This window comes from Geotrypetes seraphini, chromosome 3 (genome assembly GCF_902459505.1).
Source record: "Geotrypetes seraphini chromosome 3, aGeoSer1.1, whole genome shotgun sequence".
Taxonomy (NCBI): Eukaryota; Metazoa; Chordata; class Amphibia; order Gymnophiona; family Dermophiidae; genus Geotrypetes; species Geotrypetes seraphini.
The window spans coordinates 150,984,220-151,006,027 of NC_047086.1; the positions used below are offsets into that span (position 1 = coordinate 150,984,220).

The following is a 21,808-nucleotide window of genomic DNA, read 5'->3' on the forward strand; positions in this document are numbered from 1 at the left end:
GGCTTGTGGATCATTTTAAAAGTCATTTTTCAAAGTTTCTGAGGGTAGGTTCAAGTCCCCCACCTCCCCTGACCCCAAATTGCTATTTTTTATTTTCAGGTTTTATTTTTGCCATTTTTGGTGGAAGCCATCTTGGCTTTTAATTTATAACATTTTATTGAAGGAAATAATTAAATATAATATAATACAAATAGATTTCATTTCAAATAGATTCACAATTATAATATTTACATACATATTTCTATCATTCCTTCAAAATATATTTCCATATGACCCAAATCAACCCCCACCTCCCTTTCCCCTTTCTCCACTTCCCCCCTCCCCTTTCCCCTCCCTTTTTTTCCTCCCATTCACATTGTATTGAAGTAATTAATAAAACTATAATATAAAACGAAATTTATCATTCCTTCAATAAACATTTCAATATGACCTATTTCATCCTACCCCTACACCCCCTAAATTCCCCCCTCTTTCTTTTGAATGGAAGATGACACATATTACCTGGTATTACAAAGTTATAAATGTTTCCAAAGCTTCAATGTAAAATATTAACAATCATACTTCGTGCTCTAGAGGAAAGATTTTGAATATAAGGGTCCCAAATTTAAAAAAAAAAAAAAAATGTGTACATCTTGGAAACTTACAAACATCCATAACTTCAAATAAAATTAAACAATGAAGTTGATTTCTCCAATGCCAGAAACTAGGAGGATATTTCTGTAACCAATATTGCAAAATACATTTATGACCAATCATGCATTCCTTTTGAAATAAAATACATCTACCTTGACCATATACTCCACAATCAACAGCTTTACCAAATAATACCCCCCTTGGAGTCTCCATTAATTAATAATCCCATAATGAACCTAAATATAATAGGATGGCAAACCAGAATGACTTAATAAGAGGACATTGCCACAATGCATGAGATAATATATTCAGAGCTTTCTCACATTTAATACAAATGGGAGAATTAACTAATCCTGCATGAAATGCTTGCACTTGTGAGAAATATGCCCTATGTAAAACTCTATACGTACATTCCCTCCAGACATAGCCCTTACTAATTTTAGGCAATTGATGAATAGCTTGACTAAACTTGAAGTGAAATTTGCATCCCCAACTCATCACACTATTTTTGTATGATGCTTTCATATGTTCTATTTGGAATTAAACACCACCACCACTTATGCAACAAAGATACAGAGATTGAAACCTCATTACATTGGTTAAAAAATTGAGAAGCCTTTCACGAACACCCAAAGAAAGACCCTATCTTCGTATTTGACCAACATAATGTTCTAATTGCATATATCCATATAATGACCCTGGTCCACTTCCAACCGTTAAGGAAAGGTCTGGAAATCTCTTTATCTTCCCAGACTTATCCAAAATCTGAGCAATAAACCGAACCCCCTTAATTGCCCAAGATCGAAAAATTACATTAGTCATACCCGGGTTAAAATCTCCATTTCCCTGTATTGGCAAAAATTCTGTAACATTCAGATGATACTCCCATAATTTCAACATTTTACTCCAAATTGATCTCAATGGAATCAAAATAGAATTACCCTTGAAATGATCTGGTAATCTTGATCTCGGCACTTGAATTAAAAACAGTAAATCATATGGATGAAAAAATGCCTTTTCATAAGATAAAGGAGTAAACAAATCGTCCTCAAAAATCCAATCCCTTATGTCTTAACAAATAAGCACTACTATAAATTCGAAGATCTGAAAGTCCTAGACCACCTCTCATCCCCGAACCCATTAAAAAATCAAAAGATAATTTTGGTTTTTACCTGCCCAACAAAATTTTGTAATCAATGTTCATAACTGTTGCCACTCACCATTATTTAATTCCAAAGGGACCATTTGAAAAACATAACCATTTTGGAAATATTATCATTTTAAATAAAGCAACCCTACCCCCCAAAGATAATGGTAAATTCTGCCATTTTTGTAATTTTTGTTTAGTATAATTGAGCTTGGCTTTTAAACGATCTTTTTTTTCTAAGTTTTATTTCTGCCTCAAAACACCTTAATTTGATTAAAAATCTTTTGGGATAGACTCCTCATCCCCCTAATCTGTTGAACGATTGTGCCGGATTGGCTCTGGATCAGTGATCGGTTTTGCCGCAGCGCTGGGGGAGGGGGCAGGAGCTTTGGAGTCTGGGGACTTTTTTGGCACAGCATATTTGCTGCAACAGAGCTCTGGTGGGGGCTGGTGCAGCAATAGCAGTTAAAAGCTAAGTCTACAAGCTCTATAATATAGTTGGAAAATGATATAAAGCACAATCATAACATAATTTATAAGAAGTTGTGGGGGTCACACATTTTCGGTCATTGCCCCTCAGACTTGGAATGCCCTCCCATTATATTTAAAAGAGGATAAAAATATAGATCATTTCAAAAGTAGCCTTAAATGTTTTCTTTTTAAGGATGCTTATAAATGCTAAATTTCTTTGGCTGCCTCCTTTCCCTAGGACCCCTGCATTTTATTCATTATAGCTACTTCATTATAGTTTTTCTCATATAGTGCTATTTCTCTCTCTTTTCTCTCCCCTATTCCTGTTTTACTTACCTTATTTGTCTCCTTTCATATAAAAATTGTATTTCTCCCCTTTTTGACCTAATGTCCCAGTTTGTTATGTCCCCCTCTTATTTGTAAGTGTTTACTTCATGTTTTAATTGTATTACTTTTGGATTGTTATTCGCTTAGTAATTCCAGGTAAACTTGAAACTTAGCATAAGGATCGATGAGTGCTGCCACAGGGGACAGGAACAAATTTTTCCCAACATCATTCTCTACACACTGCCAAGACCCTCATCCATGCTCTTGTCTAGAATACTGCAACATGCTTCTCACAGGTCTTCCACTAAGCCATCTCTCTCTCCTTCAATCTGTTCAGAATTCTGCTGTATGCCTCATATTCTGCCAAGGTCATTATGCTCACATTACCCCTCTCTCAGGTCACTTAATCGATTCCCTGTTCGCTTCTGCAAACTGTTTAAACTCCTCTTACTAACCTATAAGTATATTCATTCTGCGACTCCTAAGTATATCCTCTCTTATCTCTCCCTAGACCACGAGGCAGACCGCGGCGGCGTTCAAACCTTTTCTCTTTGTCTTTGCTTACTTGTAGGAGAAGCAGGTAGGATCGGAGAGCTGAGGGGAGAAAGCCGGGACGCAGAGCACGGTTAGACAGCCAGCGAGGAGGGGAAAAAACTAACTGGGGCAGCGGCGAGAGAGAGCTCCGCCCACCCCCACCACGTCAGAGGTTGCTTCGGAGCCCGGGCTCCCCCTTAAAAGAGGGAGAGCCAGGACCACGAGGCAGACTGCGGCGGCGTTCAAACCTTTTCTCTTTGTCTTTGCTTACTTGTAGGAGAAGCAGGTAGGATCGGAGAGCTGAGGGGAGAAAGCCGGGACGCAGAGCACGGTTAGACAGCCAGCGAGGAGGGGCAGAAACTAACTGGGGCAGCGGCGAGAGAGAGCTCTGCCCACCCCCACCGCGTCAGAGGTCGCTTCGGAGCCTGGGCTCCCCCTTAAAAGAGGGAGAGCCAGGACCACGAGGCAGACTGCGGCGGCGTTCAAACCTTTTCTCTTTGTCTTTGCTTACTTGTAGGAGAAGCAGGAGAAGCAGGTAGGATCGGAGAGCTGAGGGGAGAAAGCCGGGACGCAGAGCACGGTTAGACAGCCAGCGAGGAGGGGCAGAAACTAACTGGGGCAGCGGCGAGAGAGAGCTCCGCCCACCCCCACTGCGTCAGAGGTCGCTTCGGAGCCCGGGCTCCCCCTTAAAAGGGGGCGAGCCAATGGCGCGCGGCCGTTCGGCGCGTGGCAAAGGCGCTCGCCTTAGCGAGGGCTGCCTTCGCGAAGGAGCCGAGAGAAGGAGCCAGGCGTCCAGGCTGCTCAGCAGCAAATTCAATCTTCAATCTTCTTAAATAACTTCCAAAAAAAAAATAAAAAAATTTCTTATCCTTTCTTCTATACTCACTATTTCTCCTCTCTCTACCTCTCCACCTAGCTACACGTCGGGCGTACTCCAGCGCACCAACTTTAATTCACAAGGAAGGAGAAATGGAGGCAGCAGAAGGCCAGCGAAGCTTTCCAGTATACTGCATTGATTGTCACATGTATGACTACCTCCCTTCCGGGAGGCAGGCCTACATATGCAGTCGATGTCAGGAACTGGCTAGCCTAAAGAAGGAGGTCGGGAGACTGCAGATCAAAGTGCAGGAGCTAGAGGGACTCCGCTCCATAGAGGAACCAAGGGATTTTGAACCAACTGAGGACACCACCAGAGAAATCCACATCAACGAACAGGTCAGAGAGCTCGAAAGATTCATCGAGGAGGCCTGCAAAATGGTAGAGACACAGGATCACCTGCTCTTCAGAAGGGAACAAACGGATGGAGGACAGGACCCGCCAGGAGCCACCAGGACCCACCAGGAGCTGAGGGAGAGGAACCTTGCGGAGGAACCATTCAGGAGGAGGAAGGATTGGAGGACCCAATCATCGACACAGACCTGAGACCCAGGAGGAAGCTGAGGAGAGGAAAATCTGCTATCGTTGTGGGAGACTCAATCCTGAGAGAGGTGGACAGTCACATAGCAGGGGGCAGAGCGGACGCCTAGTGACATGTCTCCCAGGGGCGAGGACAAAGGACATATCCGACAGAATCGAGAGAATCATGGAGGGAGCTGAGACGGAGGAAACAGCAGTGATTGTCCACGTCGGAACAAATGACGTCAGCAGAAGGAATTTCAACATGACTACACTGATCGAGCAGTTTAAGATCCTGGGGAGGAAGCTGAAGCTGAGGACAGGGAAGATAGCCTTTTCTGATATCCTGCCAGTACCAAGGGCAGATGCGAGGAGGCAGACCGAGCTGCAAGCAACAAATGGATGGCTGAGACGATGGTGTGAGGAGGAGGGTTTCCTCTTTGTATGGAACTGGTCAACCTTCATGGGGAAAAACAAGCTCTACAGGAGAGACGGACTGCATTTGAGCACGGCTGGGACGAGGATGCTGGCACGTAACATCCAGACCTGCATAGACATGACTTTAAACTGATAACAAGGGGAAAGCCGATAGTCGATCTGACCTCGACACATCAGGCCACAGTATCGAGCAAGGATACTGAAATAGATAATGGCGATTGTGGACTAGAGACAAAATGGACACTTTTTGGACATAAACCCAAAGATGCAGTACAGGGACCCGAGAGGCAATTAGAGCAAATGAGCACGACAAGGAGGAAACAGCCGGAACCAGAGGGCTATCAAAGAACAAAGAAGCGGGCAGAGGACGGGATAGACACACCACAGGAGGCAGCCCGTGAGGAGACCAGCAGGAGCAACAAATCAAGAGTAGATCCTAAAGAAAAGGTAACTAACTGGGACTTAAATTGCCTATACACAAATGCTAGGAGCCTAAGGACTAAAATGGGGGAGCTAGAAGTTATAGCCAGAAATAAGGACCTAGACATAATAGGAATCACAGAGACATGGTCAGAGGACAACAAATGGGATGTGGCCCTGCCAGGGTACAAACTCTACAGGAGGGACAGGGCACACAAGAAGGGGGGAGGAATAGCACTGTATATAAAGGACTCCATTCCTTCATCCAGAACAGAAACAACAATAAGGGCAGACAGTTTGGAGTCACTGTGGGTTAAGCTGACAGGAGGGGAAGGAGCTGACATCAAATTGGGACTGTACTATCGCCCACCAGGACAGCCAGAAGCAAACGACCTGGACCTGGAGGCCGAACTGAGGCAGGTGTGCAAAAGTGGAAGGGTGGTGGTTATGGGAGACTTCAACTATCAGGGAATAGACTGGGACATTGGACACTCAAATTGCACCAGAGAAACTAAATTCCTAGAGGCGACAAGGGACTGTTTCATGGAGCAGCTGGTCACGGAACCAACGCGAGGGGAGGCCACTCTAGACCTAATCCTCAACGGGCTAGAGGGACCCGCAAAGGAAGTGGTGGTACTAGCACCATTAGGGAACAGCGATCACAACATGATCCAGTGCAAATTAAACATGGGAACACCAAAGGTAAAAAAAGAACCACAACAACAGCACTTAACTTCAGAAAAGGAAACTACAAGGACATGAGGAAAATGGTAGGAAAAAAGCTCAGAAACAGCTCAGGGAAGGTGAAGACCGTAAAGGAAGCCTGGACACTGCTTAAAGGCACAGTGCTCGAGGCACAAGACCTGTACGTCCCAAGGTTTAGGAAAGGGTGCAAAAAAAAATCGAACTAGAAACCCAGCATGGATAACAACTGCAGTTAAAAAGGCGATAAGCGACAAGAAATCATCCTTCAAGAAATGGAAAAAGGAACCAACAAAGGAAAACCAGGAAGAACACAAAAGACACCAGAAAAAATGCCATCAAGAGGTCAAGAAAGCAAAGAGAGAATATGAGGAAAGACTGGCAGGAGAAGCAAGAAACTTCAAACCCTTCTTCAGATATGTGAAAGGGAAACAACCAGCCAGAGAGGAAGTGGGACCACTGGACGACGGAGACAGGAAAGGAGCGATAAAGGAGGAAAAAGAGATAGCTGACAGGTTAAACAATTTCTTCTCGTCAGTCTTCACCAGAGAAGACACATCCAATATCCCAGAACCCGAGGTGATTATAAACGGAGAACACGACGAAAGACTGATACAACTAGAGGTAAGTAAAGAGGATGTCCTCAGACAGATAGACAGACTAAAGAGCGACAAATCACCGGGCCCGGACGGCATCCACCCAAGGGTACTAAAAGAACTGAGAAACGAAATAGCAGAGACACTTCGCCAAATATGTAACCTCTCCCTAAAAACTGGGGAGATCCCAGAGGACTGGAAAATAGCAAATATCACGCCCATCTTCAAGAAGGGATCAAGGGGTGACCCGGGAAACTACAGGCCTGTGAGCTTGACCTCGGTTCCGGGAAAGATGATGGAAGCAATGGTAAAGGACAAAATCTGCGAACACATAGAAAACAATGGACAACTGAAGGCGAGCCAGCATGGCTTCTGCAAGGGAAGGTCGTGCCTCACGAACTTGCTGTACTTCTTTGAGGGAATAAACAGCCAGATGGATAAGGGGGAATCCATAGACATCATTTACCTTGACTTCCAAAAAGCCTTCGACAAGGTACCTCACGAACGGCTACTTAAAAAGCTGTGAAACCACGGGGTGCAAGGGGATATCTACCGATGGATCAAACACTGGTTGGCAGGCAGGAAACAGAGGGTTGGAGTAAAAGGCCAATACTCAGATTGGCAATGGGTCACGAGCGGAGTTCCGCAGGGGTCGGTGCTGGGACCTCTACTGTTCAATATATTTATTAACGATCTGGAGACAAGGACAAAATGTGAGGTTATCAAATTTGCTGATGACACCAAACTCTGCAGCAGGGTTAGAAACACGGAAGACTGTGAAGACCTGCAAAGGGACCTAACGAGACTGAAGACTGGGCAAAAAAGTGGCAAATGAGTTTTAACGTACAGAAATGCAAGGTCATGCATGTAGGGAAAAAGAACCCGATGTTCAGCTACAAAATGGGGGGAACACTGCTAGGGGTGAGTAACCTTGAAAGGGACCTGGGGGTGATGGTAGACACATCACTGAAACCATCGGCGCAGTGTGCGACAGCCTCAAAGAAAGCAAACAGAATGCTGGGCATCATCAAAAAGGGTATCACAACCAGGACGAAGGAAGTCATCATGCCGCTATATCGCGCAATGGTGCGCCCGCACCTGGAGTACTGTGTTCAATACTGGGCGCCGTACCACAAGAAGGACATGGCGGTACTCGAGGGAGTGCAGAGGAGGGCGACTAAACTGATAAAAGGTATGGAAAATTTTTCATACGCTGACAGGTTAAAAATGCTGGGGCTGTTCTCCCTGGAGAAGAGGAGACTTAGAGGGGACATGATAGAAACCTTCAAAATCCTAAAGGGCATAGAGAAAGTAAATAAGGACAGATTCTTCAAACTGTGGGGAGCCACAAGCACTAGGGGTCACTCGAAGAAATTGAAAGGGGACAGGTTTAGAACAAATGCTAGGAAGTTCTTTTTTACCCAGAGGGTGGTGGACACATGGAACGCGCTTCCTGAGGATGTGATAGGCCAGAACTCTGTACAAGGGTTCAAGGAGGGTTTGGATAGGTTCCTGGAGGAAAAGGGGATAGAGGGGTACATATAGAACTTGAGGTAGGTTGTAGAGGTGTTCAGAAACCACTTCACAGGTCGCGGACCTAATGGGCCGCCGCGGGAGCGGACCGCTGGGCGAGATGGACCTCTGGTCTGACCCAGTGGAGGCAACTTCTTATGTTCTTATGTTGCCCCGGGAACTCCATTCAGCAGGCTGTAAGTCTCTCTTGTCTGTACCCTTCTCCTCTACAGCCAACTCCTGTCTCTGTCCCGTCTGCCTTGTCTGGAATAACTTTCCTGACTTGGTTCAAAGGGCTCCATCTCTGGTGGTATTCAAGTTCAGGTTGAAGGCCCACTTTTTTGAAACTGCGTTTAAGTTTTAACCGTACCAATTTGTAAAGCACCACATTTGTTTGTCATTCCATCTTTAGCCCCTACCCTCTCTACCTCTTCTTCCTTTGTATTTCCCTACATGAACAGCATATATTGATTCACCATTTTTGTACATTTTATCTTTCATAATTAGATTGTAAGCTCTTTCAAGCAGGAACATAAGAATAGCCTTACTGGGTCAGACCAAAGGTCCATCAAGCCCAGTAGTCCATTCTCACAGTGGTCAATCCAGGTCACTAGTACCTGGCCAAAACCCAAAGAGTAGCAACATTCCACACTACTGATCCAGAGCAAACAATGGCTTCCCCAATGTCTTTCTCAATAACAGACTATGGACTTTTCCTCCAGGAAATTGTTCAAACCTCTCTTAAAACCAGATGCACTATCCACTTTTACCACAATCTCTGGCAATTCATTCCAGACCTTAACTATTCTCTGAGTGAAAAAATATTTCCACCTATTGGTTTTAAAAGTATTTCCATGTAACTTCATCGAGTGTCCCCTAGTCTTTGTAATTTTTGACAGAGTGAAAAATTGACCCATTCTACTCCACTCAGGATTTAGTAGACTTCAATCATATCTCCCCTCAGCCATCTCTTTTCGATGCTGAAGAGCCCTAATCTTTTTAGTCTTTCCTCATTCAAGAGGAGTTCCATCCCCTTTAGCATCTTGGTCGCTCTTCTTTTATATGTTTAATGTATAGTGCTGCATGCGTCTGGTAGTGCTTTAGAAATAATAAATAATAGTAGTAGTTTTTTGTTTTTATCCTAAAATGTGACATAAACTTGGGGCTCCTTTTACAAAGCTGCGCTAGGGCCTTAACACGCGGAATAGTGCGTGCTAGATTGCTGCACGCGCTAGCTGCTACTGCCTCCTTTTGAGCAGGCAGTAGATTTCCAGCTAGCACGCGCTATAGCACACGCTAATCCGGTGCATGCGATAAAACCACTAGCGTGGCTTTGTAAAAAGGACCCCTTGGTTTACAACTGCCTTTTTATCACTAAACTAACTTTCTGCTTTGTAGCAGTACTACCATGTTTCCCCCAAAATAAGACAGTGTCTTATATTAATTTTGGGCCCAAAAATGCACTAGGTCTTATTCTCAGGGTATGCACATTATCATCTCCCCCTTCTTCTCCTTCACCCCAATTCTTCCTTTCTCTCCCCCACATGTGCAGCATCTTTCCTCCCCTACCCCTGTGCAGCAGAAGTTTGCCCAGCTTCTATCCTTCCCTCCCTCCCATCCCTCATGTAGCAGAACCCTTACCCAGCTTCTATCCATCCTTCCCTCCCTCTCATCCCTTGTGCAGCAAAACCCTTGAGCACCTCCCCCCACCCCCACTGCACAGCCGAACCCCTGCTGACCCTTCATCCTTCCCTCCCCACTGACTGCGAGCAAGCCCTACCATGATCCAAAGTAGCGTCAGGCCGGCAGTACTCTAAACAGGCTGCTTGGCCTTGTCCGACGCAGCTTCGGATGAAGGTAGGGCTCACTCGTGGTCGTTGGGGATTGGAGGATCAGCAGGGGTTTGGCTGCGCGATGGGGGTGGGGGGATTGAAGTTGCTGCTGGCAAATCCCGGGACTAGGGTTTTTATTAAGACCGACCCCAAAAATGATGCTAGGGCTTATTTTCGTGGTAGGTCTTATTTTCAGGGAAACACGGTAATACTAAGTTGTTATTATTCTAATAACAATAAAACTGTTGTCAATAACAGATTCAAAGACTAGCTATTTAGTATCCAACCAATGTAAAAAATTGTTTTTCACTGAAAGTGTGGTAGGTGGGTAGGATAGTCCATAAGACTGTGTCAAGAAATCTTGTGAACTCCTCTAAATTTATCTATACTCACAGTGAGTCAAGTCTCTTTTCTCTCAGGAATGATTGGACAGAAGGTGATCTCGAGCTGGCTGGGCACATTCTGAAATATTTCAGTACAGTAGATGAACTGATGAGTATAATACTCATCAGTTCATCTACTGAAATATTTCACATTGTGCCCACCCAGCTCAAGACCACCTTCTTTCTGTTCAATCATTCCTGAGAGAAAAAAGACTTGCCTAACTGTCAGATTGTATAAGACAAGCTCAGTAATTGCTATCAGGTCATGAAACATTTGGCCTGATTGTGTGCCATAGAGAGAATGTGTACTACAACTAGTTTCTAAAGCGTTAAAAGAATGTTGATTTCTAACTTCATTCTAAGCTTAACTATCATTTGTACATAACTTTTAAATCTTAGTTATTTCCAGTGCCATTCTTGGTTATAATACTTCCTTATAAATAATAAAGTTTTTGTTATTATTGTATTTTGTATTTGTTCTACATTGGTGCTGTAAATTAGGCGGTGGTATGCACCCTACTTCCTCCTAGCTTAATAGCTTTATTTGGTTTTAGTCAGTGTGGTAATTGACCGCACTATTAAAAACTGATTAAAATCTAGTTTTAAAAATAGGTGCCAGAATCACATCTAAGCATGGCACCTAAAGTCAGAGTAACCATGGTTAGGACAGAGATGAACTTAGGGACTGCTATGCATGATTCTCTGTCAAACTTAGGCTCCAATAATGTAGGCCTTTAAAACCCTGGCCTACGTGTTGGAGCATGTTCTCACTTTGGAGGGTACTCTTCCCCCATGGCGTACTTTTAAACACCACAACGGGATCCAGGCAGTTGATTTTTTTTTGCACATTTACAATTAGGTCATTATGTACGCTCGTTATCGGTGGAGGGCCTACAGCTGGATTTGGGGAATAAGCATTGTGCTTTCTTCGGCCAATTTTAGGAGGAGGGCCTGTCGGTTTCAGTGTTACATTGAGCGTTGTGCTCTCTTGCTCCGCCTTGGTCATGGGAGTCCTTATGCGCTCATTGGGCTCCTGAGCTGGGCCTCAGTCCAGCAGATCTCGACATGGGTTGCCTTATTTAACGTATCCCGATCCTTTCGGTTTCGGCTGAATCTAATCTAATCTTTAGGTTTGTATACCACATCATCTCCACATTCGTAGAACTCAGGGAATGTCAATTTCAGGTGCTTCATCGCACATATTTTACGAGGGTCCAGCTGTTTCATTCTGGTCTCGCAGAGTCCGCACAGTGTGAGAAATGTATGGGTGCTCCACAGTCCTTTTTCCATGCTTTCTGGAGTTGTCCTGCGGTCTGGACGTTCTGGAAACGAGTGGTTCGCTATTTGGAACTTTTGCTGGGTCATTCTATCCTTCTTACTCTGGTGTGGTTTCTCTTGGATAAATATGAGGGTTTGCGTCGAGGGCAGGAGAGCCTGGGATCCCTCCTGCCCGTAATGTAGTGCAGGGTAGGGTTAGGGGGTCGCCGTGGCCAGGAGGACTTGGGCTCCCTCCTGGCCCGATATTGTCGGGGAGTTGGGGAATCGGCGGGGCAAGAGGGCTTGGGCTCCCTTTTGCCCCGATCGTGTCGGGGAGTCGGGGGGGCAAGAGGGCTTGAGCTCCCTTTTGCCCCGATCGTGTCGGGGAGTCGGGGGGGGCAAGAGGGCTTGAGCTCCCTCTTGCCCCGATCGTGTCGGGGAGTCGGGGGGGGCAAGAGGGCTTGAGCTCCCTCTTGCCCCGATCGTGTCGGGGGTGCCAGGGACCACACGGAGTCACCCACCGTACCACCCGATTCGGGTAAGCGCAGGTATCGGTGGGTGGCTTATTTGCGGGGGGGTGCCTTATTTTACATTTTTTTCTAAAAAGGGGGGGCTGTCTTATTTGATGGCCCTGCCTTATCATTGGGGAAACACGGTAGAAAAAAAAAAAAAATGAACAGTTAAGTCCCAGTTTTTGCCGCTGAGACTCTGCCCTCTCTCACTGTAAAATTAGACTCTACTTAGTCTGTCTTTAAATTTAAAAAATGTGTGTTGTTTTAAAAAACAATTATGTTTTTAGATGTATCTAAATAAAAATAATAACCAAAAATTTATCTTTTTTTATGTCATCTTAGCATATTTTATGCTACAGAACGAATTATTTTTTTTAACATGTATTGTTATGGGAAAACGCGTTTCACATAACGAACTTTTCGCATAACAAACTTGCTCCTGGAACGAATTAAGTTCGTTGTGTGAGGCACCACTGTATATCATAGTTCCAGCAAGAGTCCACAATAATATGATAGACATTGTATCACAAATAGAATAGTTCTCTGATTGGAAAAGGTAAGCACACAGGCTTTGATTCTATAACAGTGCCTAAAACATAGGTGCTGACGAACGTGGCGCAAAGCACATGTCAATCATGAATTAGGCACCATTTATAGTATTGCACATAGTGGTGCCTAAATTGGACAGGTGCTAGTAGGCATCAAAACCTTTATGCCAGGCACCAAAACCTAAATACCAATGACAAACTTAGGTGCCTACACGCAAAGCATGCCCACAATCCCCCTATAACCACGCCCATTTTCTGGTAGCTGCCTTGGACTAGGCACCTAGCTGAAAGTGGTAGCACCTACCAAGTTATGTGCCTAGAAAGCAATTAAGTTTAATTTAAGCCAATTAAGTTTGTTATCGACGCTAATTAAGCTTTTTAAATAATTGTTAGATGCCTAGATCAGCTAGGCGTGCTGATGTAGGCTCCTAACTCTAGTTGTCTATTATAGAATCTGGGCCACAGTGTCTTGATTATACCAGATCTATATGTGAACAGTGGACAATATAAAGTTTTGGCAAATGGGGACCACTGAGCTGGCCAGATGGTACTTGTTACCAGATTAGTACATGATGGCTTATTAACGAGTTTACTAACCAAGTTTACCTCAGCTCTGTATCTCTGTGAAACTGCTTTCTCCAAACTTTTCACAGGAGGATGAAAGTACAAACAGTACTTGCTCATAAACATTGTATAATTGGATGATGTCAGTATCTCAGAAGCAGTGCAAACAAGAATCCATGATAGCTGAGATATGATGCAGGCATAATTTGGTTTCTAGACCCAAGATGGCTAATGGAGGTGAGGAGTGGCCTAGTGGTAGAGCTGCTGCCTCAGCACCCTGAAGTTGTGAAATCGATTCCAAGCACTTCTCCTAATGACTTAATCCTCCATTGCCCCAGGTGCAAAATAAGTACCTGTATACAGTATATGTAAACCGCTTTGAATGTGTAACCACAAAAAAGACAGTATACAAATCCCCTCCCCTTGCCCCTTCCTTTTCCCTTTATGCACACAAAAAAGTATGGACAGAATATATTCCTACAGAACATCTCTGCTCTTGTAAAAGGTTTGTTCATTAATACCTTTCAAATACAGTATTTAAAGCCCTGTCCCTTCTCTCCTCTAGGGTATACAAGTCTTTTCCACACACTATTTTTGTTGCTTTTTTATTATTATTAATTATTTTATTGATTTATCCAAATGTTACACTTGTTACAGAAATACAGAAAACAAACCCAAATCCACAGAAATCAATAAGAAAAGGAAAATATATATTTTTTACATATCAATATCATTAATAGGTTTAAATTCTTTCTTAGACCTCCATAAGTGTTATCAAGAGGGAAGACATTAGAAAACAAAAGGAGAATTTATTACCATAAGGGAAAAAAAATGACAGTCGGGCAAACGCACGGCTGAAAAAAGAAATTGGCTTAAACGGCTTTATTCCCCTCCCCCCCCCCTCTGGTTTATTAATTTGAGCCTCTAGTCGTACCATTGGTCAACCTCTTAATGTCCAAGAAAGTCCTCAAATGTTCAGGAAGAAAGAAAACATATTTTACATCTATATATCTGATGATACATTTGCAGGGATAAACTGGAAGATAGGTGGCTCCTAGTTTCTTATTTTCTTCTTGCATAGCCAGAAACTCTCTATGCCGTTCCTATGTAGATTTAGTAGCGTCTGGATAGATCCACAATTTCTGACCACAAAAGGGAATCCCACCTTTTTAAAAATAAATCTTCATACCAAGGGATACGTCTTGTTAAAAGACAAAATTTACTATCATGGTTGCTCTCTCTTTGACATCAGACAGTGATTCTTCCAGCATTGCAGGTTTTGCAGGTTATTTTCACCAGGTTCATTTTCTATCGTTTCTCCAATTGTGGATTTTATATTTTTTAGAAGCGGTAGTTAATAGGCTTTATTTATTGGCAGAATATTGTTCAAGGGGAAATTCAAATTTTCTACCAAAATTTTTAAAAATACTTCAATTGGAGAAATGGTTTAAATTTTTGGATAATTTAGAACTCACAGATTCAACCGCCTATTGTAATTCTCAATTTGCTCAATTTTACGATGAATCAAATTTTGGTCTTTTATGACTTCAGCAATTGAGTTTTTCAATAAGCCTGTCTCAGTTTGAATCTTATCAATACAGTCCTGCTTAACTACTTCAATTGTCTTAGAGAAAGTCTCCACTTTATTTACTAGTACCTCAAGATCTTTAGCAGTTTTCTCAATGGTGGCATCCATTTTCTTGATAGCACTTAAGAGTATTTCCAGTGTAGTGTCGATTGATACAGAGAGGAGATAAGAGCCAGTGGTTTCACCGCTCTCACCGTATCCTTCCGTTTAGTATGCAGCATTTTAGCGAAAGCAGCTTAGAACAAGCACAAAAAAAGGAAGTATTTCACTGAGCGTCCGGAGCTCAGTCAGCGCTGTCCGCCACCTTCCCTTCCCACCCACCCCTTTTTTTTTTTTTTACTGCCTCTAACCAATTTACATTAAGTTGAGGTGTACAGAGGAAACAATTTATAGTGATTGATTAAATATTAAAGCAGAAAATAGATCTAATGTGAGAAGTCTGGTATCAGAAAGATGTGTGTGGGGGGGGGAGGGTTGGATTTAAAAGCAGTCTCAGAAAGGGGGGAGGTGTCTAAGTGAGAGTTGAAATGGCTACAGAGTTACTGTAGACTGTTCCACATGAATAGTGCAACCAAAAAAAGTTTAGATCCTGAAGTCGGTAACGGTCGAGAATTACTGAATGAACAGAGGTCAGGAAGATGGACATAATTAGACTTTTAAACAGTCAGTCACTTTGACTTGCAGGATTTTCCTTTTTTGTTTTATTTTCTTTATTGTTCTTGTTTTTAGGGTTCTTCTCACCATAGGCATAAGCTCTGTGGGTGCCTGAGCACCCCCAATATTTCTGGGACCTCACGTGGCCAGCGCCGGTGTGAGGTCCAGGAATCTCTTCCCCTTCTGATCCGTGCACCTCCCTCCTTTCCCTTCATCTAACCACCACTATATATTATGAACTACTCTATTTTTTCTGTTTCACTATGTGAAGTTTATTCAGGATGTTTATGTATGTTATAAAATTTCCTGGGGTTGTGGTTGCATGCAAAATAGGTACACAGACGCATGGTACACAAAACATTTTGGGGCTGATTCTATAAATGGGGGTCCTGATTATAGGTGGCAGTAGGTGACCTACTACATCTGAGATGCATGATTTTTTTTAAAAAGCTCCCTAAGACAGGGAGCTTCACTGTATGCATTTGTTGTGGGTCTAGGGAAATGCATAGCTAAGCTCACCCAAGGCTGGTTATGGGTGTGGTTTCACCCACAAGTGGCCCTGGGCGAGTTTAAGCAAAATGCTGGCCTACATTTCAGAACCTAAAAGTAGACATGACCGGCTCAGTTGATCATGGCAAGGGAATCCCCAATCAGCTGAGCCAGCAGGGTATACTCACATACCTAGACGCCCTGTCCTACCAGATTCTCAACCCTGAACCCACGCATGAAAAAGGCCACCAACTTGATATTGTTGCATTCACATCTCATAACTATCACACACCAAACATCCACATCACCAATGACACCTGGCACCCCTCTCTCTGGTCTGACCATTACAAATACACCTTCACCATCAACTGGCTTCAAAACAACATAAAATCCGAGCCCCATAAAACATCCTTCAAATCTAGACAGAAAATTGATCCTGCTACATTCTGGGATAAAGTGGATCCTACATTCGACTCTAATGACCCCACAAATTTTGTAAACCACTGGCGTACTCTAAGTGAAACAACCTTGAATGAGCTAGCCCCAGAAAAAAACAAATACAGGACTTGCAGACCCTCCGACAAATGGTTTAACTCCGAACTTCTCCTACTAAAAAGGCATTGCAGACAACTTGAAAGAGCCTGGAGAAAAAAAAACAAGATAAAACCAAAACTACTTGGAGAAACCAAATTAAACAATACAAAATCAAACTTAAGGAAAAACGTAAAGCCTACTACACTAAACTTATTGGCACCAATACCCAGACACAAAAATACTCTTCAACCTATTTAAAAAACTTACAGATACCAACCCATTCCTAGCCACTCAAAGTAACAAGCCACCAACAGCTTCCTAGCTAGCAGTCCACTTCAAACAAAAGATCACCACAATTAGAACTACCTTCAACAACTCATCCACCAACCTCGACGAGATACTAATAACCCGCGGCTTCAGAGAGTCCTGCCAGCTCAGCTGATCAGGGGGGAAAATACCCCTGCCACGATCGGATGAGCCGGGGACTCCCAGCACCCATCCCCAAAATCAGCTGGAGAGATGCCCTCTCCTTCCTGCCGTTGGCACGCAATCTTCCAACATTCCCCCAAAGCACCCCTCCTGCTGCCACTCCCCTGAACTCCCGACACACACCCCCATTGTTGCCCATTAGGAGGGATGCCCACTCCCTCCAGCTGACATACCCTGATACCCCCAACATACACCCCCCATTGTCGCCTACCACCACATGTCCGACGACCCCTTATCCCCCCATTGTCACCCAGCAGGAGGGATGCCCACTCCCTCCTGCAGCCAGCATCCTGTACCTACCGACACCCCCTCAACCGCTGACTCCACTCGAACCTCCCCTCCCCTCCGACAGCCCCCTGACACCCCCCCAAACCTCAATACCCCCGACGCCTCTAAGCCCACCCCCTTGCTTTTGTTGAAGAAAGGCCAGCCGGAGATATGCTTGCCTCCGATCGGCAGACCTGCCTCTTATGGCGGGCCTTCCCCTTCTCAGTGCATCCTGGGATGCACCAGGGAGAGGTCTAAAGCCATGATTGGCTCAGATGCCATGGGCGGAGCCATAAGCACCTGAGCCAATCAGGGCCTTAGACACCTCCCCGGTACATCCCAGGATGCACTGGGAAGAGGATGACCCACCATTTTAAAGAGGCAGACCTGCTGGTCAGAGGATATAAGCATCCCTCTGACCGGCCTTTCTTCAATAAAGATATGGAGGATGGGGATCTCGGGTGGGCTTAGAAGTGTTGATGGGGTGTTGAGGTTTAGGGGGTGTTGGAGTGTTGTTGAGGTTGGGTGGGTGTCGGTGGTTGAGGTTCGGGGGTTTTGGTGGTTGGGAGATGGTGGAGGTTCCAGGGGGTGACAAGGAGGGAGTGGGGATCCCTGCTGCTGGGCGACAACAGGATGTGGCAGGGGTTTGGGAGGTGGCGGCAGGAGGGAGTGGAAATTCCTACTGCCGTGCGACAACTTTTAGGCATCTCACATGATATGTTGAAGAGTGACAGCAAAGGTGGAGGTTGCAATTTGCATATGCTAGTACTTATTGTAACTGCATTCATTTACACTGGCTCTCAAGTAAATGTGCATAGGTATGTGGAAGAGTAAGGGTTTATCTTCCACTAATGCTACCATTCCACCTCCATACAGCAGGGGCTTCTAGCCGAAGGCTGAGCGGACTACGTGTCCCAGACTGCACTGTGTTTACAGCTCAGTGCTGAGCCACCTTAACTAGGTAACCCTGCTTAACCAGGTAGCACTGCCAGAGAGGAGAATCCTTGGAAAGAGGTCTCCGCAAGAGAGAAAAGTCCCTGAGGAAGGAAGGAGTCCCTGGGAGAGAGGAACTTCCCCTTTCCTAGCTGTAGGCTGAGGGAGTGTGCAAGAACCTCCAGGGGTAACTGGTTGCTACTGAAATAGGGAAAGCCAAGCCCATAACGAAAATAAATGTGGAAGTGACTTAAGGCTATGAAAACTAAGCAATTGTTTGTGCTTTTCTGGAGTCTGTGAGGAAACAGACTCAGATCTCTAGTTCTTGTTGCACCTTTTCATAGTGGTTGTGCTGATTTGAATGCATGTGGGCAATGCTCCGGGTGAGTCTGAACAAGGATTCTGCCACAAGGTGGTAGTTATTATTCATTTATTTATACCACATGTCATTCAAAGACAGGAAGGTGGTTTCCAAGATTTCAGCAAGATATTTGTGCTAGTACTTATAGGAGCCAATATGTCTTTATAATTAGGCTAGAAATAGACACCTTCTTGCCTTTCAAACATAGGTGACTTTTTAAAAATTACAATATACTGTATGTGTAGGCATTTCTTGGGGTGAGATTGGTACTTCTGTAATTTATAGAACTGGTGCATATGGATATGTTCTTTGTGGCACATACGTGAATACAGTTGTACCTGTCTTGAAGCAGATGTAAATATTGTATTTTCTTTCCCTGGGTCAAATTTATAAAGGCACAAAGACACATATATGTACTGGATAATAAGAGTTTATTTTTTGTTTAGATCTTTATAAAATAGGTACAACATATATACCTTTTTATAAATACCCTCCACATGTATATTTTCTTAAAATGCTAATTAAAAAAAAATGTATGGTGTATTGAGAAGGATATGTACACTAATTTTCAGGATAAAGTGACCTGTATCCCCAAATTAATCAATGACTGCCATATAAGATTTAGCATAGAATTGCCATTAGATATCTGACTAGTTGCTAAACTCTCTACTTTGTGAAAATGTAATATTGTTCAAGCTCATTCTTGTACATTTATAAGTGTTGATTTTTTTGTATTTACTCAATTTGCATTATGCTTATGCTTTTTTATTATTTAGATTTCCTTGCTGAAACAGAATCTAGAGATGCAGCTATGCCAGTCTCAGACTTCTCTACAGCAGCTGCAGTCTCAGTTTTCTCAAGAACGTCAGCGACTTGCCCAAGAACTGCATGAACTGGAAGAAGAGCATCAAAAAAGACAGAAGTCCTTGCAAGAAGCACATCTCATAGCATTTCAAACAATGGAGGAAACAAAAGAACAAGAACAAAAGGCATATCTATTTCTATATTTGAATATACAATGTTGGATGCTAGGTTTTTTTTCATTGTGCTTTAGATTTCCCAAAGCAAGGTTTAAGTTTGTACGTATATGCAATTGGATAAAGCCAGGATTGACTCAGTCTGGCCTTATGATCTGGTAATTTTCTACATTTATTTTTCAAGTCAAAATTCCAATTGACTGACTTGTGTGTGGTAGGCCTGTAGGCATTTTGGGGTTGTATAATTAACCAAATTATTTGTTATAGGCTAACTGGCTTGTCTAGAGGATGATTATTTGTACCTAGTGTCCCTCAGATTCTTTGTAGTGCTGATTTCAATAAGGGCAGACAAGGACCATGTTCTGGAAATATACATATTACAATTTATTTGTAATATGTATTGGTGATATAGAAAGATAAATATATTAGTATGGCAAAGCAATAAACGAAACTTAGCAGAAAATCTTTTCAATACTTATTTATGTACAACGCTTGATATACCGAAATGTGTCCACAAAGTGGCACCTATGCAGTTTACATTAAAACCAAAAATAAAATCCTTGGATCCATATAAAACCAAAATAAAGAAATATCAGAGTAGTAGGATATCTACTAATAATTATTCTTAACAGGCAAAAGTAATAGCCCAAGAAACACATGCCAAAGGTTCTAACTCACACTTGGAACTTAGCAATGCCTTCTGTCTAGCCCGCAGGACCATAGGAAAAATGGCACTGACCTCACCTGAATTATGAGATGCATGTGGAAGAATACTCAGCTCCCCTTGACACAGCAGGTCTCGCCTCTCCCTCTTGGACTCTAAACTGATGTTTCACAGTAGGCTTCTGGACAAGGAAATATAGATAGGAACCCTCAGTTTCCTGGAGCCTTTGTTGTGAGAGGTTGACTACTCTGATGCTGGGATGCATACAGCTTTTCTTTGGAAATGTTCTTAGTTATGGCTGAGATGCTGCCGTATACTGGTTCTTACTCAGTATGGCACAATTTGTATTTCAGGTTATTATGAACTCTTTGAGGCACACTAGAACTACATATTGGATGGTGAGAAAACACTCATAAGAGAAAGGTGTTAGTCTGTCTCTCTCTGTCCTTCCTGAGAGTCTCCTTTCTCCCAGGAAGAATGCATGATATAGAAGACATCGTATCACACACAGAAGGGTTCTCTGATTAGATGAGCTGAGTACACAAAGACTTGTTGGTATAGATGTGCACATGGCTAATTAGGATCACTGAGTTGGTCAGATGGCAATTGTCACCATGGTACAGGATGGATGTCCTGCATATGATATACAGTACCTGATAAGGAGACCTATGGCCTTGTAGATGGTACTCATCAGAACGGGTAGTCTGGCTCCTTAGCAGATGGTCAGCAAAGATTGCCACAAGCCAGTGTCAGTTTAAATATCACTCTGTAGAGTTTCACACCACAGAGAGAGAATGTAGATATTCCTTGGAAAGTCACTCAGACCACTGCATAAGGAAATCTTGTTGTAGCCATAACAGGATGGTTAAGTTACATAAGAACATAAGAATTGACATCTCCGAATCGGACCCTGGGTCCATCAAGTCCGGTGATCTGCACATGCGGAGGCCCTGCCAGGTGTACCCTGGCATAGTTTTAGTACCCATATCACTGTATGCTTCTCAAGGGAGATGTGCATCTAATTTACCCTTAAATCCTAGAACGGTGGATTCTGCAATTACTTCCTCTGGGAGAGCATTCCAGGTGTCCATCACTCGCTGCGTGAAACAGAACTTCCTGATATTCGTCCTGGACTTGTTCCCCCTCAGCTTCAGTCTACGACCTCTTGTCCGTGTCACATTGGACATTGTAAATAACTGCTTTCCCTGCTCTATTTTGTCGAATCCTTTCAGTATTTTGAAAGTCTCGATCAGATCCCCTCGCAGTCTCCTCTTCTCAAGGGAGAACAACCCCAGTCTCCTAAGTCGTTCCTCATAGTCCAGGTTCTCCATACCTTTCACTAGCTTCGTTGCTTGTCTCTGCACCCTCTCTAGCAGTTCCATCCAGAGCTTGGTTCAAAGGCCTCAATTAGCTTATGTACACCTTTATGCATACAAACAGGCTTGGACAGTATACCCCTACAGGCCATTGATTTATTTTAAAAGTTAGCAGTACTGAATAGGATTATCTAATCTAATCTAATCCTTAGGTTTGTATACCGCATCATCTCCACGTTCGTAGAGCTCGATGCGGTTTACAGTA

The 21,808-nt window shown here is 43.5% G+C and overlaps 1 protein-coding gene across 6 annotated transcripts in view; it reads left to right on the forward strand.

Moving 5' to 3' along the window:
- FAM184A (family with sequence similarity 184 member A) overlaps positions 1-21,808 on the forward strand; it is a 408,528-nt gene that overhangs the window by 299,701 nt on the left and 87,019 nt on the right. For all 6 annotated transcript variants that reach the window (XM_033938486.1, XM_033938491.1, XM_033938492.1 and 3 more), the window contains one exon: positions 19,363-19,575. In XM_033938486.1, the coding sequence (XP_033794377.1) occupies positions 19,363-19,575 (213 nt within the window). The remainder of the gene's footprint in view (positions 1-19,362; positions 19,576-21,808) is intronic.